This window comes from Leptonychotes weddellii, chromosome 5 (genome assembly GCF_054177405.1).
Source record: "Leptonychotes weddellii isolate Sample4059 chromosome 5, ASM5417740v2, whole genome shotgun sequence".
Classification (NCBI taxonomy): domain Eukaryota; kingdom Metazoa; phylum Chordata; class Mammalia; order Carnivora; family Phocidae; genus Leptonychotes; species Leptonychotes weddellii.
In genome coordinates, this window is record NC_138373.1 from 47,062,395 (window position 1) to 47,077,418 (window position 15,024).

General features: G+C 46.7%; 1 protein-coding gene across 11 annotated transcripts in view; it reads right to left on the reverse strand.

Annotated features, from left to right (window-relative positions):
* BEND7 (BEN domain containing 7) overlaps positions 1-15,024 on the reverse strand; it is a 79,809-nt gene that overhangs the window by 14,640 nt on the left and 50,145 nt on the right. For 2 of the 11 annotated variants that reach the window (XM_081820607.1, XM_081820605.1), the window contains exon 7: positions 9,551-14,892. The exons of the other annotated variants lie outside the window; for them this stretch is intronic. Coding sequence is in view for 1 of the 2 variants with exons in the window: in XM_081820605.1 (XP_081676731.1) it covers positions 14,852-14,892 (41 nt within the window). In the remaining variant the exon portion in view is untranslated. Of the gene's footprint in view, positions 1-9,550; positions 14,893-15,024 lie in introns of those variants that run through there. 11 annotated transcript variants of the gene reach the window in all.

Sequence of the window (15,024 nt, forward strand, 5' to 3'; positions counted from 1 at the left end):
GAGGGCACATTCTGCATGGAGCACAGGGTGTTATGCACAAACAATGAATCATGGAACACTTCACCTAGAACTAATGAGGTAATGTATGGGGATTAACATAAGAATAAAAAAAAATCTTAAAACAAAAAAATGCAGATGTGTCTTAGCGAGAGTCCCGGCTGGACAGCGAGTCAGCCTCTGGCATGTTGTGCCAGCACCCAGGGGAATGCTGCCCGGTGAGCGCGTGGGGGACCACAGAGGGGGTCGTGACAGGACACGAGGGAGACAGGACGGTGGCCTTCTTGAAAGGCGCGCAGTGTGTGGCTGCCCATCCCGGCGCTGCTGTGGACAGTTCTGCTTCCCTCCGTCCTGGGCGCTTTCACACCCCATCTGTGCAACTCGCTCCCCGCAAGCAAGAGACCTAGCATGCGGTCAGCTCACCCTGCCTTCGTGGTATTTAAAATACTGGCAGTTTTAATGTTTTAAAGGTTTCTTTTAAAAAGAAAGAGCAAGGGAAAATGTTGACAGATTCGACTCTATAAAACTGTAAAACTTCTATTGAATGAAAAAGAAAAACTTCCAAAGTCTCTATAGATAAATGGACAAAGTGTATCTAGGAGAAATGGTCAGCCAATATATAAGCCAAAGAACTGCAAAACACACTTTATATCTACTAACTCAGAAAAACAATGTTAAAAAGCCAATACTTGGTATGGATAAAATAGCGGGGACCAGGCCCATTCAAACATTAGAGTGAAAGTGATGGGGGTGACTGGCCCGGTATCCTGTGACCTGGTGAATATGGGAGAAAGGGAGAGCATATGGAGTGAACAGAGCGCTGGGCCAAGCACAGAGCCAGAGGGAACCCCAGCCGGAAAGTGAAGAAGACACAGGACTGGCGAAGTCAGGAGAACCGGGAAGTGCGGTCTCGTAAGGACCAGTGAGTGGCCTAACGAAGACAAGGGACAACAGTCTGAAGCGCAGAAGAGAGGGTCAGGCCCAGCCGTTTGCCAAGTGTCACTGGAGCTCCTCAAGGGAGAAGTGGGGTGGCCACAGATGACATTCCAGAAAAACCGGGTTCAGTTGGGGGGAAGGAAGGGAAGAGGGGCCCGTGGGTGGCGCTGCAGGCTGGGGAGACGTGAGCATGGTTTACATTCTGGAGAAGGCAGGAGACAGTCACAGGAACCACGCCGGAAGAACCGAGGTGGTAGGATCTGGAAATGGGGCTGCCCTTGAGCAGGAGGAAGACTTCCCCCTCTGCGCCCAGAGGGAATGGGAGCTGGGGTGGATTTAGAAGTGGTCTAGGTTGGAGCAGTCACTCCTGGGACCTCAGTGACTCAGTGGCAAGGGGCAGGGAGAGTGTGGGCAATGTCTGGGATTGCCTCTGAGAAGAAGAGGAAGAGGAGAGCAGCAGACTGAGGACGTGAGGATGCCGAGCAGAAGAGAAGCCTACGTGCCTGTGGTGGCAACAGGCCCGTGGCGCCTTGCAGCTCCGAGCTAGGAGTGGTGCCACTGGATGGTAGGACTGGTCCAGGTCGGGATTCTGCTGGATGGTTCTGGCAGGAGGACAGGGACATAAAGTGCTTGCAGATGCCAGCTGGCCTTCATTACCTCTGCTTTCTTCACTCCTCCTGTCCCTACCCAAATCTGGGAAGGAAGCAAAGCCAGAAAAAGGCCCAGACGCTTGGAAAAACTTATGGGGATCAGGGAATGGAGTATCAGTGGGGTTGGCAAGGAGGTGTCATAGAGTGAGGGCAATTGAGAGTATCACGCCGGAGAGGAAGGCATCAGTGGCGCAGCAGCTCTGTGTGAGGATGCTACGGTGTGGCCACTGTGGATGAGGTCTGGACGTGAGGCGGCTAGGGGGTCAGGATCTTTCCTGAGGACAGTGAAGTCACTCAAGGTGCCAGCAGGACCTGGGAGGGAGAGGAAAGCGTGCAGCTGTGATAAGAGCCTTGGTGGAAAGGGTCCACCCCAGCCCCAGCCGAGCAGAGGAAGGGAGGTGATTAGGAAGCAGAACTGAGGATCGGGGAGAATGTCAACCTGGCTGTCCAGTATATGGCCTGTGAGCATGAGCAAGCCGGCGGTCTCTACTCGGGAGGGAGGCAGACGAAGTGATATCCCCAGGGGCAGGTGTGCTCTTGAATCTCCTACACCAGATCGGAGACCACTTCAGGGGTCCTCATTTATCTTGTCTCCCTCAAAGCACCAACCACAGTGCCCTGTACTAAGCAAGAAGTCAATAAATATTTGATGAACACACGTATTTTCCAGTTTTGTTTCTAATGGCAGCAGATACAATAGCTCATGAATTTAGACTACTTAGAAAGTTTTAATTCATGGAATACAGTTAAAAAAGGCTAGGGCGCCTGGGTGGCTCAGATGGTTAAGCGTCTGCCTTCGGCTCGGGTCGTGAACTCAGGGTCCTGGGATCGAGTCCTGCATTGGGTTCCCTGCTCAGTGCAGAGCCTGCTTCTCCCTCTCCCTCTGCCACTCCCTCTGCTTGTGCTCTTCTGTCTATCTCTCTGTCAAATAAATAAATAAAATCTTTAAAAAAAAAAAAAGGCTATATTACATCCAAATGCCAACAATAACATTTGCTGATCAGAGAACTGCCAAAAGGTTCTCGAAGTTCTATTTTAACAGAAAGAAAATAATTGTATTTAGCACACTGTTAGTTTATATGAAAATGTGTACCACAAAAATGACTGAATATATCATCTTACCAGGTAAACATTTCCCTCCCTGTGACCTTATTTGTATAATTAATTTCCATAGCAACCCCTCTTTTCTTAGATTGTAAAATGCATGTGTCTAAATTAGCACACACTAGAAAACAGTGGTTCGAAATTACAAAGTCACTGTGGGTTATGCCAACATCAAAATGACTCCCAGCAACCACGCATGTCAATGACCAAGTTTAGGAGAACCAAAGGGAAGGCTCTGGAGTGTTTTCTCCCACTCTGTGAGGGACTTGCAAGCAGATCCTTCTAAGCTTATCTTGGGCTCAAATATTCTGTCACCCGCTAAAAAGGCAATAATTTCTATTTCTTCTTTCTCCTTTCAGTTAAAATTTATCCGGTTACAATAAAAAGAAGCCAGGGAAATCTTTGTCTTCTGGGTCTGTGTCTAAGACCTTTGAAGGCACAGCATTAGGCTTCTCGGAAAATACCTATACCAACAAATATTTCCACTGGGCGTATTACTGACATTCTATTTCATGGATTACATTCAAATTTAAAAGAGACTTTTAACTTGGATCTATCTACTGAAGATGAAATCCTATTCTCTGTTACATGCGCAGATGAGGCCTTAGAACGAGGCCAAAAGATTGTCATTGTATTGATCCGAAAATGCTCAATATGCTATGTGAATAGAGGTATCGAGTAAGCAGAATATATTCTGCTGTCTGAATCTATAGCTAAAGGTCAAGCTATTATCCTGGTAACAGTTCCATTAGGAGTAATGATGTGAAAAGAGGCATTGCATTAATGCACTGGGCTTCCTACTATGTTAATGGTGGGTCATTAAGAATCATAGAACAATTTGCATTCATCCTTAGAATGCAATAGGTACTAAAAAGAAATTTCCCTCTTTTTCTATTTTCATATATTAAGGAGAAGCAAGGACTAATTTTAAACAAGTCCGAATAATCCGAGCAAGCAGATTAAAGCCAACAATTAGACTAAATAAAAGAGTTAAAGCATCCCTTGTGCTTAATATAATTTGAGGTCCCAAGGTACAAAGAGTATGTTAAGTCACTAGGGAAATGACAAATGTTCAATTTGATCTGTACATGAATAATGACTTTTCTCATATGCTTGTGTTCATGTGAACCGTGCCCTTTAATTGTATATAAATAATGAATAAGCTGGTGGTGGCTGAGCAGATCCTTCCCTGGGAAACGCAGCATTTAATGTAATCACCAATGAACAAGCGGGTGTATGGCGTGTCTGAATGTGCCATGCTGAGAACACAGTAGATTGGCCGCGTTCCCCAAACAGCTATCTGTTCACGCGGTGGTTCCTAGAGGACCTTTCCTTTGGATTTTTCTGGCTCCCTATGCTGGGAAAAGCAGAACATGGGGTGGACTTTTAAAGGAAGTCACTGGATCGCACAGACACTTGGAGAAGCAGGAGACCTGCAGAGCTTCAGTTTCTCTGTGGCACCTTCAGACGAGGCTACAGCTGCCAGCAGAGAGAGCTCAAGTTCTGATCTGATGACGCAGTTTTAAGTTATGGTCAAACAGACAAGTGGCCATCAAGGTGGCTGTCAAGCCAAACTGAAGGCGCCAGGTCCTCCCGGCCCCCGCCCATCTCCCAGAGCACGAGAGGGGCCAGGGACGAGTGGAAAGAGCTCTCTCTGTGGTCGGGTCTTGGGGCTGTGCCAAGGAAAGGGAACCCTGGGCCCAGCCTGCAGGGGGAGCGGATGAGGTTTCCCTGCAGGCTGCCCACGTCCCCCCTCCTCACATGTGAGCAACCCGAAGACCACCAGCACCCTCCCACGGCCCCCTCTTCCCTTTACTCTTTTAAAACTATTATGTGGAGCTTCCCATGAGCTAAGCACGTTATAGATCTATTTCATTTAATGGTCGCCGTAACCTGATGGTGCAGGTGTTGTGATCCTGCCTTAGAGACAAAATCAAAGTACAGGCGGGTTAAGTAACCGGTCCCAGACCACACGGCTAATAGGGATTATTTTCCACATAAATTATTTAATTTTTAATTAAAGTTATATATGAGCACAGAGATTTCGTAGGAGAATAATGATTGAATTCTAAATATAAGCAAATCAATAGCTAAGTTAATGTTGTGAACATTGGTCTTACTTTCATCTACACAAAACAGAAGCACGGGGACAAGAAGGGAGAGGACAAGGCAGGTCTGTGAGATCACCTCCCCTCCAGATCAAAGGGATCGGTTGGCCTGAGGCAAGGAAGGGAGAAGGAGAGTGGGCCTTGGGGAGGATGGGTCTACAGGTATTTTCAACTCAGACTGAGGACTTTGGTCCAAATTTTATATGGACCTAATAGAGAATATATTTTCTTTGATGATAATATAGTGCTTCATTTCCCAAATTCCTGGGGACAGCTGAAATCCACAAGTCATAGGCTTGATACCCATTTCATTAATTTATTAAAGTCACAAGAAATGGGAAAGTTAAGGTACTAGGAGAGAAAGGGAAAGAGCTAGAAGAAGGGCTGGCAGATGGTGCATGGTGTTCTGATGCTCCAGATCTCGGACAAGTTCTACTGGTGTAGGGATGGGCTCTCGGCTGTGTAGCTTCAAAACTCTGATTGTATCAGACCACCCAGGGGTTCATGCCTGAGACACCTGCTCACAATAACTAAACCTACAAGGGACTGATCAATAAGCTACGATGCAATTAATTAATGTGTAAGGGGGGATTATCTTTCTAGTATCTGAAACATCTGATGTCATAACTCAGTACTCTCACTTTTTGGAATCAAGGTGCTAGAATGAAAAACTCAACAGAAGGTTTGAGTTGAAGCAAAGGCACCTGGACGGTGTGGGGCTGGCCAAGCTCAAGGATGCCTCTGGGAAACCGCCCCCCCGACCCAGCCCCTACTGCCAAAGCGGGCAGGAATGTTTCATACCTGTGCCCTCAGCTCGGCCACAGCAGTGATGGGCACTTGGCCTACGGGAAGCCAGGCCACGGACTACACAAAAAGATGAGCTTCTCAGAATAGCAAGCAATGAGAGGATGAGGCTTGAGCAGTAGTGGGCAAAGCTGAGACCTCACGGCGTGAGTGGACCCGGCACACCTTGCAAGCCAGAATTGTGGGGGGCAGAAATCAAGTGGAGGAAGCCAGCTGGTAAGGAGACGGAACAGATGTGCAGAGAGAAGGGAGTCAGAGAGACTGGCAAGTGTCGCTTGGGAGGAAGGGAGGCAGAGCAGGCAGTTCAAGAGCGTTTCTATTTTGCAGCCTCGCAAAACAGCTTCTTCCTAAAGGAATGTTAGTGACACTGTGTTTTGAGACTAAAAGAGCCTTCTTGCAGAGAACATTTTATACACACTGGAATAAAGCCTGATTCTTCTTCTTCTTTTTTAAGTAAGCTCCACCGTGGAGCCCAATGCAGAGCTTGATCTCACGACTCTGAGATCAAGACCTGAGCTGAAATCAAGAGTCGGAAGCCCAACCGACTACTGCCAGCCAGGTGCCTCAAGCAAAGCCTGATTCTTAATCCACCATCGATCATACATCAATGACTACCAAGCCCTACTATCACAATTACAAATTAGGCAACCAAGCAAATTAATAAAAATATATACCTAGACTTATAATAAAGAAAACAGAAAATACCAAAGGCAAAGAGATCTTAAAAGCAACTAGACAGAAAACACAGGTTATCTACAAAAGAACCACAGACTGAAAACAGCAACAAAATCTCGAAGACAGTGGGATGTTTTCAAATTGCTCTGCAAAAACAACCCTCAGTCTAGAACACAGTACCCCACTGGACTCCTCCTCATTCCTCAGTGAGGGTGAAATAGAGAAATGATCAGAACAGAGACTGAAATAACACACCACACAGACCCTCAGTCAAAGAATTACTATAGGTCGTAGCTAAGGAAGAAGAGCACTGAGCACAGAGGGGAGGAGGGGAGGAGATACTAGGAACTCCTGTAATGCCAAACTAATGAAAACCATAGCACTGGCTAAGAGGGGGACAAAAGACCAAGTGTGAACAGGGAAAGTGCGAGCTCAATATAGCACCGAGGGGGAATTACAATTCATGTAAAAAAAGAGGATGGTGTTAAAATGATTGAGTGCCCAAAGAGAAAAACAAATTAAATCCTTCCCTCACATTTTAGGCAAAAGGAAATTCCAAGGGGATGAAAGATCTGAATATAAAAGATAAAACTTTAGGGCGCCTGGGTGGCTCAGTTGGTTGAGCGACTGCCTTCGGCTCAGGTCATGATCCTGGAGTCCCGGGATCGAGTCCTGCATCGGGCTCCCTGCTCGGCGGGGAGTCTGCTTCTCCCTCTGACCCTCCTCCCTCTCGTGCTCTCTCTCATTCTCTCTGTCTCAAATAAATAAATAAAATCTTTAAGGAAAAAAAAAAAAGATAAAACTTTAAAACTTTGTTGGGGGAAAAAAAAATCAGGAATACCATTATATATCATCACGGTAGGGAGAATTTCTTAAAACGGGCACCAAAAAAAAAAAAAAAAAAAGCATAAGGTAGTCTATCTGGTTGTTAAATCTAAACTTTGGTGTGATAAAAGCAGTCATATGCAGAGTATTCACAGGTGAGAAAATAAAACATTTGTTACAGATGCAACTGACAAAAGAATTCATAGATGTCAATAAGACTACAGCAGCCTATTGGAGAGATAGGAAAAGGATGGAAATTCACAGAGGACAATAACCAAATAGTAGTAAATATGAAATGATGGTCAACCTTCTTAATAATCAGGGAATCCACCATGGGGGTGCCGCTTGAGACCAATCAGACGTGCAAAAATTGAAATTCGTTAACACCAATCACATGTTGGCAAGAATGAGGAAAAATAGGATTTCTTATTCGTTGCTGGTGTTTAGGTGAGTGATGTGTCACATGAGAGAGCCATTTGGCAAAATGCTTAATGAAGCTGAAGATGCTCATATCCTCAGTTCCGCTCCCCGGTGCGTCCCCCAGAGAAACTCCTACACGAGCCGCAGGAAACGCAGAAGTGACTGTCGCCATCGATAACCGTGCACAAGAACCACCTAACTGTCCCTTAACAGAAGACTGCAGAAAGAAATCGCTGTGTTTATAGGGTGGTTAGCAGTTGAAGTGAATAAACAAGATTTATAATGTATTGATATGGGTAAATCTTGAAAAAAAAAGGTCGCCAAGTTGCAAAAGTACAGTATGAGGCTGTGCGTGTAGATTCATAAATTCACAAGACAGTAGTAGAGGTGATTTATGGACACACACTTAAGCAGTAATGTGGAAAAACATAAGGGAGAAAGAATCACACCAACTTCAGGTTACTCTGGAGTGGGAGAAAGAAAGGAGATGGCAGAAGAACATTTTCACTTTTTTTTAAGGAGGGGGAGGAGCAGAGAGAGAGGGAAGGAAGGGAGAGAGAGGATCTTAACTGGCTCCACGCCCAAAGCAGAGCCCGACACAGGGCTGGATCTCAGGACCCTGAGGTCATGACCCGAGCCAGAATCAAGATTTGGACGCTTAACCGACTGAGCCCCCCCCAGGCGCCCCGAATATTTTGATTCTTAAAAAATAAAAGAGGGGGGTTTGAAGTAAATATAACATCTGTTTTAAACCTCAGTGGTAAGGTGGAGAGAAAATGAATCTTGGAAAACGTCTTCAACGCATTCAAGATGGAGAGGAATTCTATGTCCCCTTCTGGCCTAACAACCACTGCTAATGGGGACAAATGACAAATGCCATTCTTCCGTCAGCCTATGAACCAGTCAGAGAGTTTCTCCCAGAACGATGCTGGGATGTCAATTCTGACTGATCTCAAGTCTGCTGCTTACATCCACTCTCGGGGGTTGGGGGGGGGAGCCCCGACAAGACGCAGTACTTTGCCTGCCAAGAGCAGCAGGGGGAAGGTGTCAGTCCATCACCTGCCCCCCTCCCCCGCTCTCAGCTGAAATAAACGCGACCTTCTCAGGCAAGGCCCCCCTGAACTCCTTAACCAGTGGTTTTCAAAATAACAGCATATAGTGATCACTAAGACTGCACTTGGCAAGGCCAGAGATGGTGGCTCCCTCATGCACGGTGGCTGGCCCATCTCAGGCAGCAGTTTGTGAAAGAATAAACCTGAGAAACGGTTTTCTCTGGTCTGTGACTTCACTTCAAAGAACTAGAGAATTTCTTCAGTAAATAGCCACAGGTCTTGAGATCACACCAAGCCCTCAAGTTCATTTGGGATTTCATTTAACCAAAAGATTCAGCACAGTTCATCGACTAATGCACCTAAAGATGAAATCTTTAAAGTTAACAAGAAAATACAGTAATGCAAACAATAATGCATTCATTGATGAAATGAGAAGATCCTCCCGAATTATCTATGCAGGAGACTGCAGGGCAGTCAGCTGGTCAAGCGGAGTGAAGGGTTACCATAATGACCACTGAATTCTTTGTCCCCTAGTGCTGATCCCTGTGCAGGGCTGTAATTTTCAGTTGGCCGTTGTAAGGAAAAGGGCCTTAGGTATCCATAAAATTGATTCCCCGTCATATTTATTTAATTCTCTAGGATTACTTCTGAGAATCTGGACTAAAATTACTGAACCATAGAATTTCTGAACTGGCAGAGACTTTAAAAATTAGCCAACCCACACCTCCCCCCCACCCCAAGAGAAGGTAGTGTTTCAAGACCTTAATGGCAGTGTCAGGAGTGAGTCTACACCCACAATGCTCCTTTCATGATCCCCAAACTGGTGGGACTTTGAGGTCTGGGCAATCTTGTTTAATCACAGCGATCCTCAAAGATCTGAGGCCAGAGCAGTCTGGGGGAAAAGAACAATATCCCTTGTCTTCCTTTTGCTACAATGGCATCTCTGTCTAAAAGAAAGTGCCTTTAGTGGTTTCTCAAATTAAAGTTAATTTTAAATTTACTTCGATTCAAGAGAACCCTCAGCAGAGCTCATCTATAACACAACTTAGTGGGAGATATGATTAACACTTTCCTTTGGCTCGCTGCTACAACACATGTTTGTTTAATGTGTTTGGTATATTTCAAGGGAATAAATTGTATCTGCGAAATATTAAGGTCTGGATAATAACCAGTTTTGATGTCATGGTGTTTTACTATTTACTCCCTTTTTTGGGCAAAGAAAAATGTTTCAAAAATCACAGATTTATAGAAATTCTACTTGGAAGGCATCTTGGAAATAGTATAACTCACTTAAGTATTTTCTAGATCAGACCTGAGAGAACCATCGGTTCAAGAAGTCAGGCAAGTGACAGATTCTCCCTCTACCCAACCTCTGCTGCACGGGGCGCTGCGGTGTTTGTTTGCTCTGCATATAAATGATGAGGACAATGTACTGTGTTTTTCTCTCAATTTTCAAAGCTAGGGTTTCTGGGGCGCCAGCGTGGCTCAGTCAGGCATCTGACTTCGGCTCAGGTCATGATCCCAGGATCCTGGGATATTGAGTCCCGCATCAGGCTCCCTGCTCGGCGGGGAGTCTGCTTCTCTTGCTCTGTCTGCCTCTCCCCCAGCTCATGCTCTCTCGCTTGCTCTCTCTCAAATAAATAAATAAAATCTTAAAAAAATAAAGCTAAGGTTTCATGCAATATGAACTTTCGAAGTCATTCCATGAGGTGCTGAGTTCACACCCTGGCCAGTAAATTCGGAAGCTGTACCCACAGTACCAGAGTAAGTGAGGGAACATTCTGGAAGTTCAGGTACCATCCTGTTCCTCACCACCACCTATACTCAGAGATGGCTAAGGCTGGAAGAACAAGAGCGATGAGCTAGGAGGGCAGTGGTAGTGACAGGGCCTCCCCTCGAGGCTCAGGTCGTTGGATCAGTACGCTTGCCACCATCCCTGCCGCTCCCGGCCTGTGGGCGTTGTGTGGTGGTGTGACATCAGGGTGATGACCCCGGGTGTCAGGACAGGCTGATGCCTCAGAGACTTTTGTTTGTTCTTTCTTAATGGTGACGACCCCCGCTAATTGAGATCGGCTACAGGGGAGTTTTGAGGCTGACAATATAAAAGTGCTCTTCTCTTTGGTACTGTCTTTGAGGCACCATGTCGCCATGATGATGAGTGCTAAAAAGACACAGGGTGGATAAGCATACTGATGTTTCAAGAAGCTCTGAGATGGCAAAAACAGGAACCGGCATCTTGAGCCTGCTGATGGGTTCCATTGTGGGGTTTGTTTAAGTCACAGTCCCACAATACCATTATTATACGTAACACTGGAAGAGGATTGCTCTCCGGTATGAATGAAAGTACGACATGCTTCCACACTGCGGACTGAGGAGGCTGATCTGTGACACTCGACAAGTCAGAGCTTTCTGGGCCTCCACTGGACAAAGCAGGTTTGATATTCGGGATCCCCGTGATGCTTCTGACTGACGAGATTTCTCCCAGCCTCGACTGTTGTGCACCATCTGACTTGTCTGTTGGTGTTGTTTCTTCTCATCTTCAGTCTTATATTCTGCCTTCTGGAATTTCAGCTGCCCTCCTCCGAGGTGTCATGGAGAAGTGGTGTAGGTATCCCATTATTTGTGCTCCATGTGCATCCAATGTAGCAGAGCTGTGTTGGCATTTTTAAGAAACCACCTTTTTCCATGAAGATACGTTGACTGCCTCGTTCTTTCCATTCCTCTTTCCTTCCTTCCTGTATTTATTTATCACTGATTATGTGTGTGGCACCGTGTCACACGCCGAGGACCATGCAAAGCAAATTTAGAAGGTGGTCTCCGCCCCACAGGGGCTTGCAGTCTTGTTGAGAAGACAAGATGTCCAACCGTAAATCCTGATTTGTCCAGGACAGTTCAAAATGCCTGTTTTCCTGGGGAAATGATCAAGAGCACCAACTTCACTCTCCAAAGTGTCATAGTTTGGGAAATAAATGATACTGTCATCTTCCACATAAACCATGAGTAGCAAAGCAAAGGGTTATTTATCAGTAAACTACACAAAGGTAGTGTGTGCTATAGGAATGCAGAGAAAGGAGAAATCAGGGCAGGCTGGGACACTGGGGCAATTCTCACAGTAGAGGTCACGAGATGTGGCCAGACCACTAAGAGTTGGATTTGTTTAGAGAGAAGAGAGAAGAGTGTTGCAGCTCCGGAACACAGCGTAACTCAAGAGTCCGTGATGAGAATGTGACGCCCGAGGAAGTGTCAATGCTGGGCTGGCTCACCTGGTAGGAAGGAGCACTGGGACATGTAGTTGCGAAGAGAGAGAAATCCAGTAACGGCGAGTCTGGAAGAGGCCAGAGTTTGGACTTGATTTAACGGACAAAGACGGGTCAGGTGGGGAAATGGCAGGACATTTTGGTTTACAAGTAAGTGTTACTTGGCCACATGCTAAAACAGCAGAAACTCGAGGGGGAAACGCAGGGCAGGGAGGATATTCAGAGATTTTTCCAGACCATCAAGGACAAGGTGATGCACGGCTGGATTAGGATGCTGTCAGAGAAGCTAGAGACCAGTGACGAGGGAGCGAGGACAAAAAGAACTCACAGGGCTGGGTGAGTAGGCAGGACTAGGGGCAAAGGCAAAAAGGCACCGAGGAGGGTTCTGAGCGTTCAAACATAAAAAGCAGAATGTTGATGCCTCTGCCAGCAATGTGGTTGTGAGGGGGTGTTATGTCAGAAGCCCCATGCCACTGTTCGGGGGTGTGCTGTGCAGGTAAGAAGGACACACCTGACTCTTTCAAGAGAGGCCAGGCCAGGCCCCAAGCCCTGCGAGTAAGCTGGAATGTTCTGCATGTCTTCGTCCTCACTCTCACTATCTCACCTGCTCCTGGCTTCTGTGCACATTTCTAATTAGGACTGGCCCCCACTTAGCTGCACATGGCTAAACTGATGGTCTGGGTGGTGATGAAGAGGAGTGGGAAGGATGTACTTAAAATAACGAATACTGGATTTGTTCTGTGATCAAAGGCACATGGTTGATGAGGAGAGGTGAAGGTTCTGAGAAATCCCAGGAGCTGGCCATGGAGAGGCTTCAAAATCTCACCAAGAGCCGGATGCAAGAAAGAAGAACCTGGAAACACAGTCAGTGTAACAGGAGACTCGAGTGTCGGGAGCAGCCCGTGGGAAGACTGGACTAGTCCAAGAGGCAGCCTCTCTCTCTTCTAAGGGTGCTTTTAACAGGATAGACACAGCCATGCTTGCTTTTAGACAAAGAATAAAGGTGGCCAAAATCGATGACAGCTTTCAGTTCAATTTTAAATGAAAGTCTATGGATTTTCAAAGGGTTTTCTTAATGGGAGCTGACATACACCCTTAGTTTTTTTGTGTGGTACTACAGGGACCAGAAGTACTCCATGATCATTTGCATACACACCTTCAGGGCAGAAATTCAAGCGAGTCTCAATTCCTGCGTCTCTCAGATTTTTGAAGTATAGCTTGTATGAGATACTCAATAACTGTTTATGGAACGGAATTAAAACTTGTGTCAGATTACTGGCACCCACGACAGGTCCAGGAGGAAAGCTACAAGGAATGTAATTTGACCAACTGTGGGCTTCTCGTACAAGTCCTCTCCCCTACAGTGGGAAAGAAAACAGAGATGTGGCATTATTGCCTTATGATGCTGGTGAGCATCGTGGATCAGCCATGCTATTGAGGGATCCACACAAAAAGGTGATGGGCCACGCCGAAAACACCGCTTTCTATTTCCGGGGCCACGGCTGGCCCGTACGGTGCCGTCGTGCAAACCAGGAAGGCGCCCCTTCCTCGGGACATTTCACTTGCGCCTGCCAGAAAACTGTCATAATAAAAAGACAAATCAGCAATGTCAACAACGGGAAGGGTGCCCGTAACATTGTGCAATGCACAGTCACGCTGGAGTGGCCCTGTTTGGGCTACAGAAACTTCTCTCTTTTGACAGGAGACTGGTTTTGTCAACCCAGGCAGCGGTGTTAAAATGCAGGTTTTTAAGAATCCAGTGACTGGGAGTTAGAGTTGAATCCTCGCAGGTTAGCCCACAACTGGTTCCTGTCCATTCTGTGAGAGGCTGAATAGAAGCCACGAGAAGCCGCAACCTTCTTAGCAAATCTCTCCCCATTTCCACTTGCTCCGCATGTAGCAAGCCGATGGATCTGGAATTTTGAGGAAGGAGAGATTCCTTTTTTGAGCTTATGGAAGACTGGTGACAAAGCAAGGACAGACTTCTGACTTGCCATGGCCCCAGCGCCCCAAATTCTGATTCATCAGGCCTGGGGTGAGGCCTTCAAAAGCTCAAGAAGAAACTTCAAGAAGCGCAGCTCTGGCTGAAAACTCCTGGGGTGTGTTTCCCTGGCATCTACATTCATGGACTTAAACACTTTAAGGAAAACAGGTCGGTGAGGACTCAAGGCCCATCAACTCAGAACAGACTTCAAACAGTTCTGGGGGCAGAAGGCTTCCACCCAATGTTTATTTAATTTCGGCCTCATTAAACTTATCCTGTAGTTAACCGTTTCCATCCCCTTTGCATGTGATACACTTCTCATCCTTCACGGTCTAGTTCAGTCACCTATTCGGCGAGGCCTTCTCTTCCAGGGCTGTCCCTCCTCCGTGCTTTCTCCCTCCGTTCAGTAGTGGGTGCTGTGACATTTATTTTGTTCTGTCCTGGAGCACGGTTCTGTGCTATGGCTCACCGTTCATGTGTCTGAAGCTCCACCACCCTGCACGTTTCTTAGGGTCCGAGGCCATCCCTTACTCCTGTCTAAGTCACCGGTTCCTGGCGCCTGGCGGGTGGGCACCCAAGCTGGTGCTGTTAACGGAAATGTCATGCCTGCTGATGATTTCTGCGTTTGTGAGGTCAATGATACTGCGGAGGTTCTAGTGTCCTCGTGACTTATGCGTGCTGGAGAAGCAGCAAGGACCACGGTGTCACACACGGTAAAGAAGTTGGCTACACAAGTGCACCAAACCTGTGGTCGAGGGGATGGGCCACGAGCTGGCCAAGAACGGAGACCACGCTTTCTTCAAGCCCGTAACGAGAAGGCCATCTGGAAAACTATACAGCTTTGTTTAGTGATCCAGATGTGAGAGTCGTGCTGAAGTCTGGAAAGGCCTTTCTGCCAGCTTGGTAAATGAGGCCGTTATTCAGGGAAGTCCTGTGAAGGCATTGCTGGCATATCTGAAACCGGGACCCTTGAGTCACACAACAGATACGAATAGTTTCCAGCCCCGGAGGTTCAAAGGATGAGAGCCTTTGACACATGCTAACTTCCTCTCATTTGTTCCAAGAGAGAAGTAGGGCAACCTTCAGGAAAAGGAACAGAGGAAGGAGGCAGAGTTTCACAGAAGGGCTGTCGTATGTTAGAATCAGCCATCAGCATCAGAAGCTCCATGGCGTGGCTTCCCAAGGGTGGTATGAGACCACCTACAACAGTCA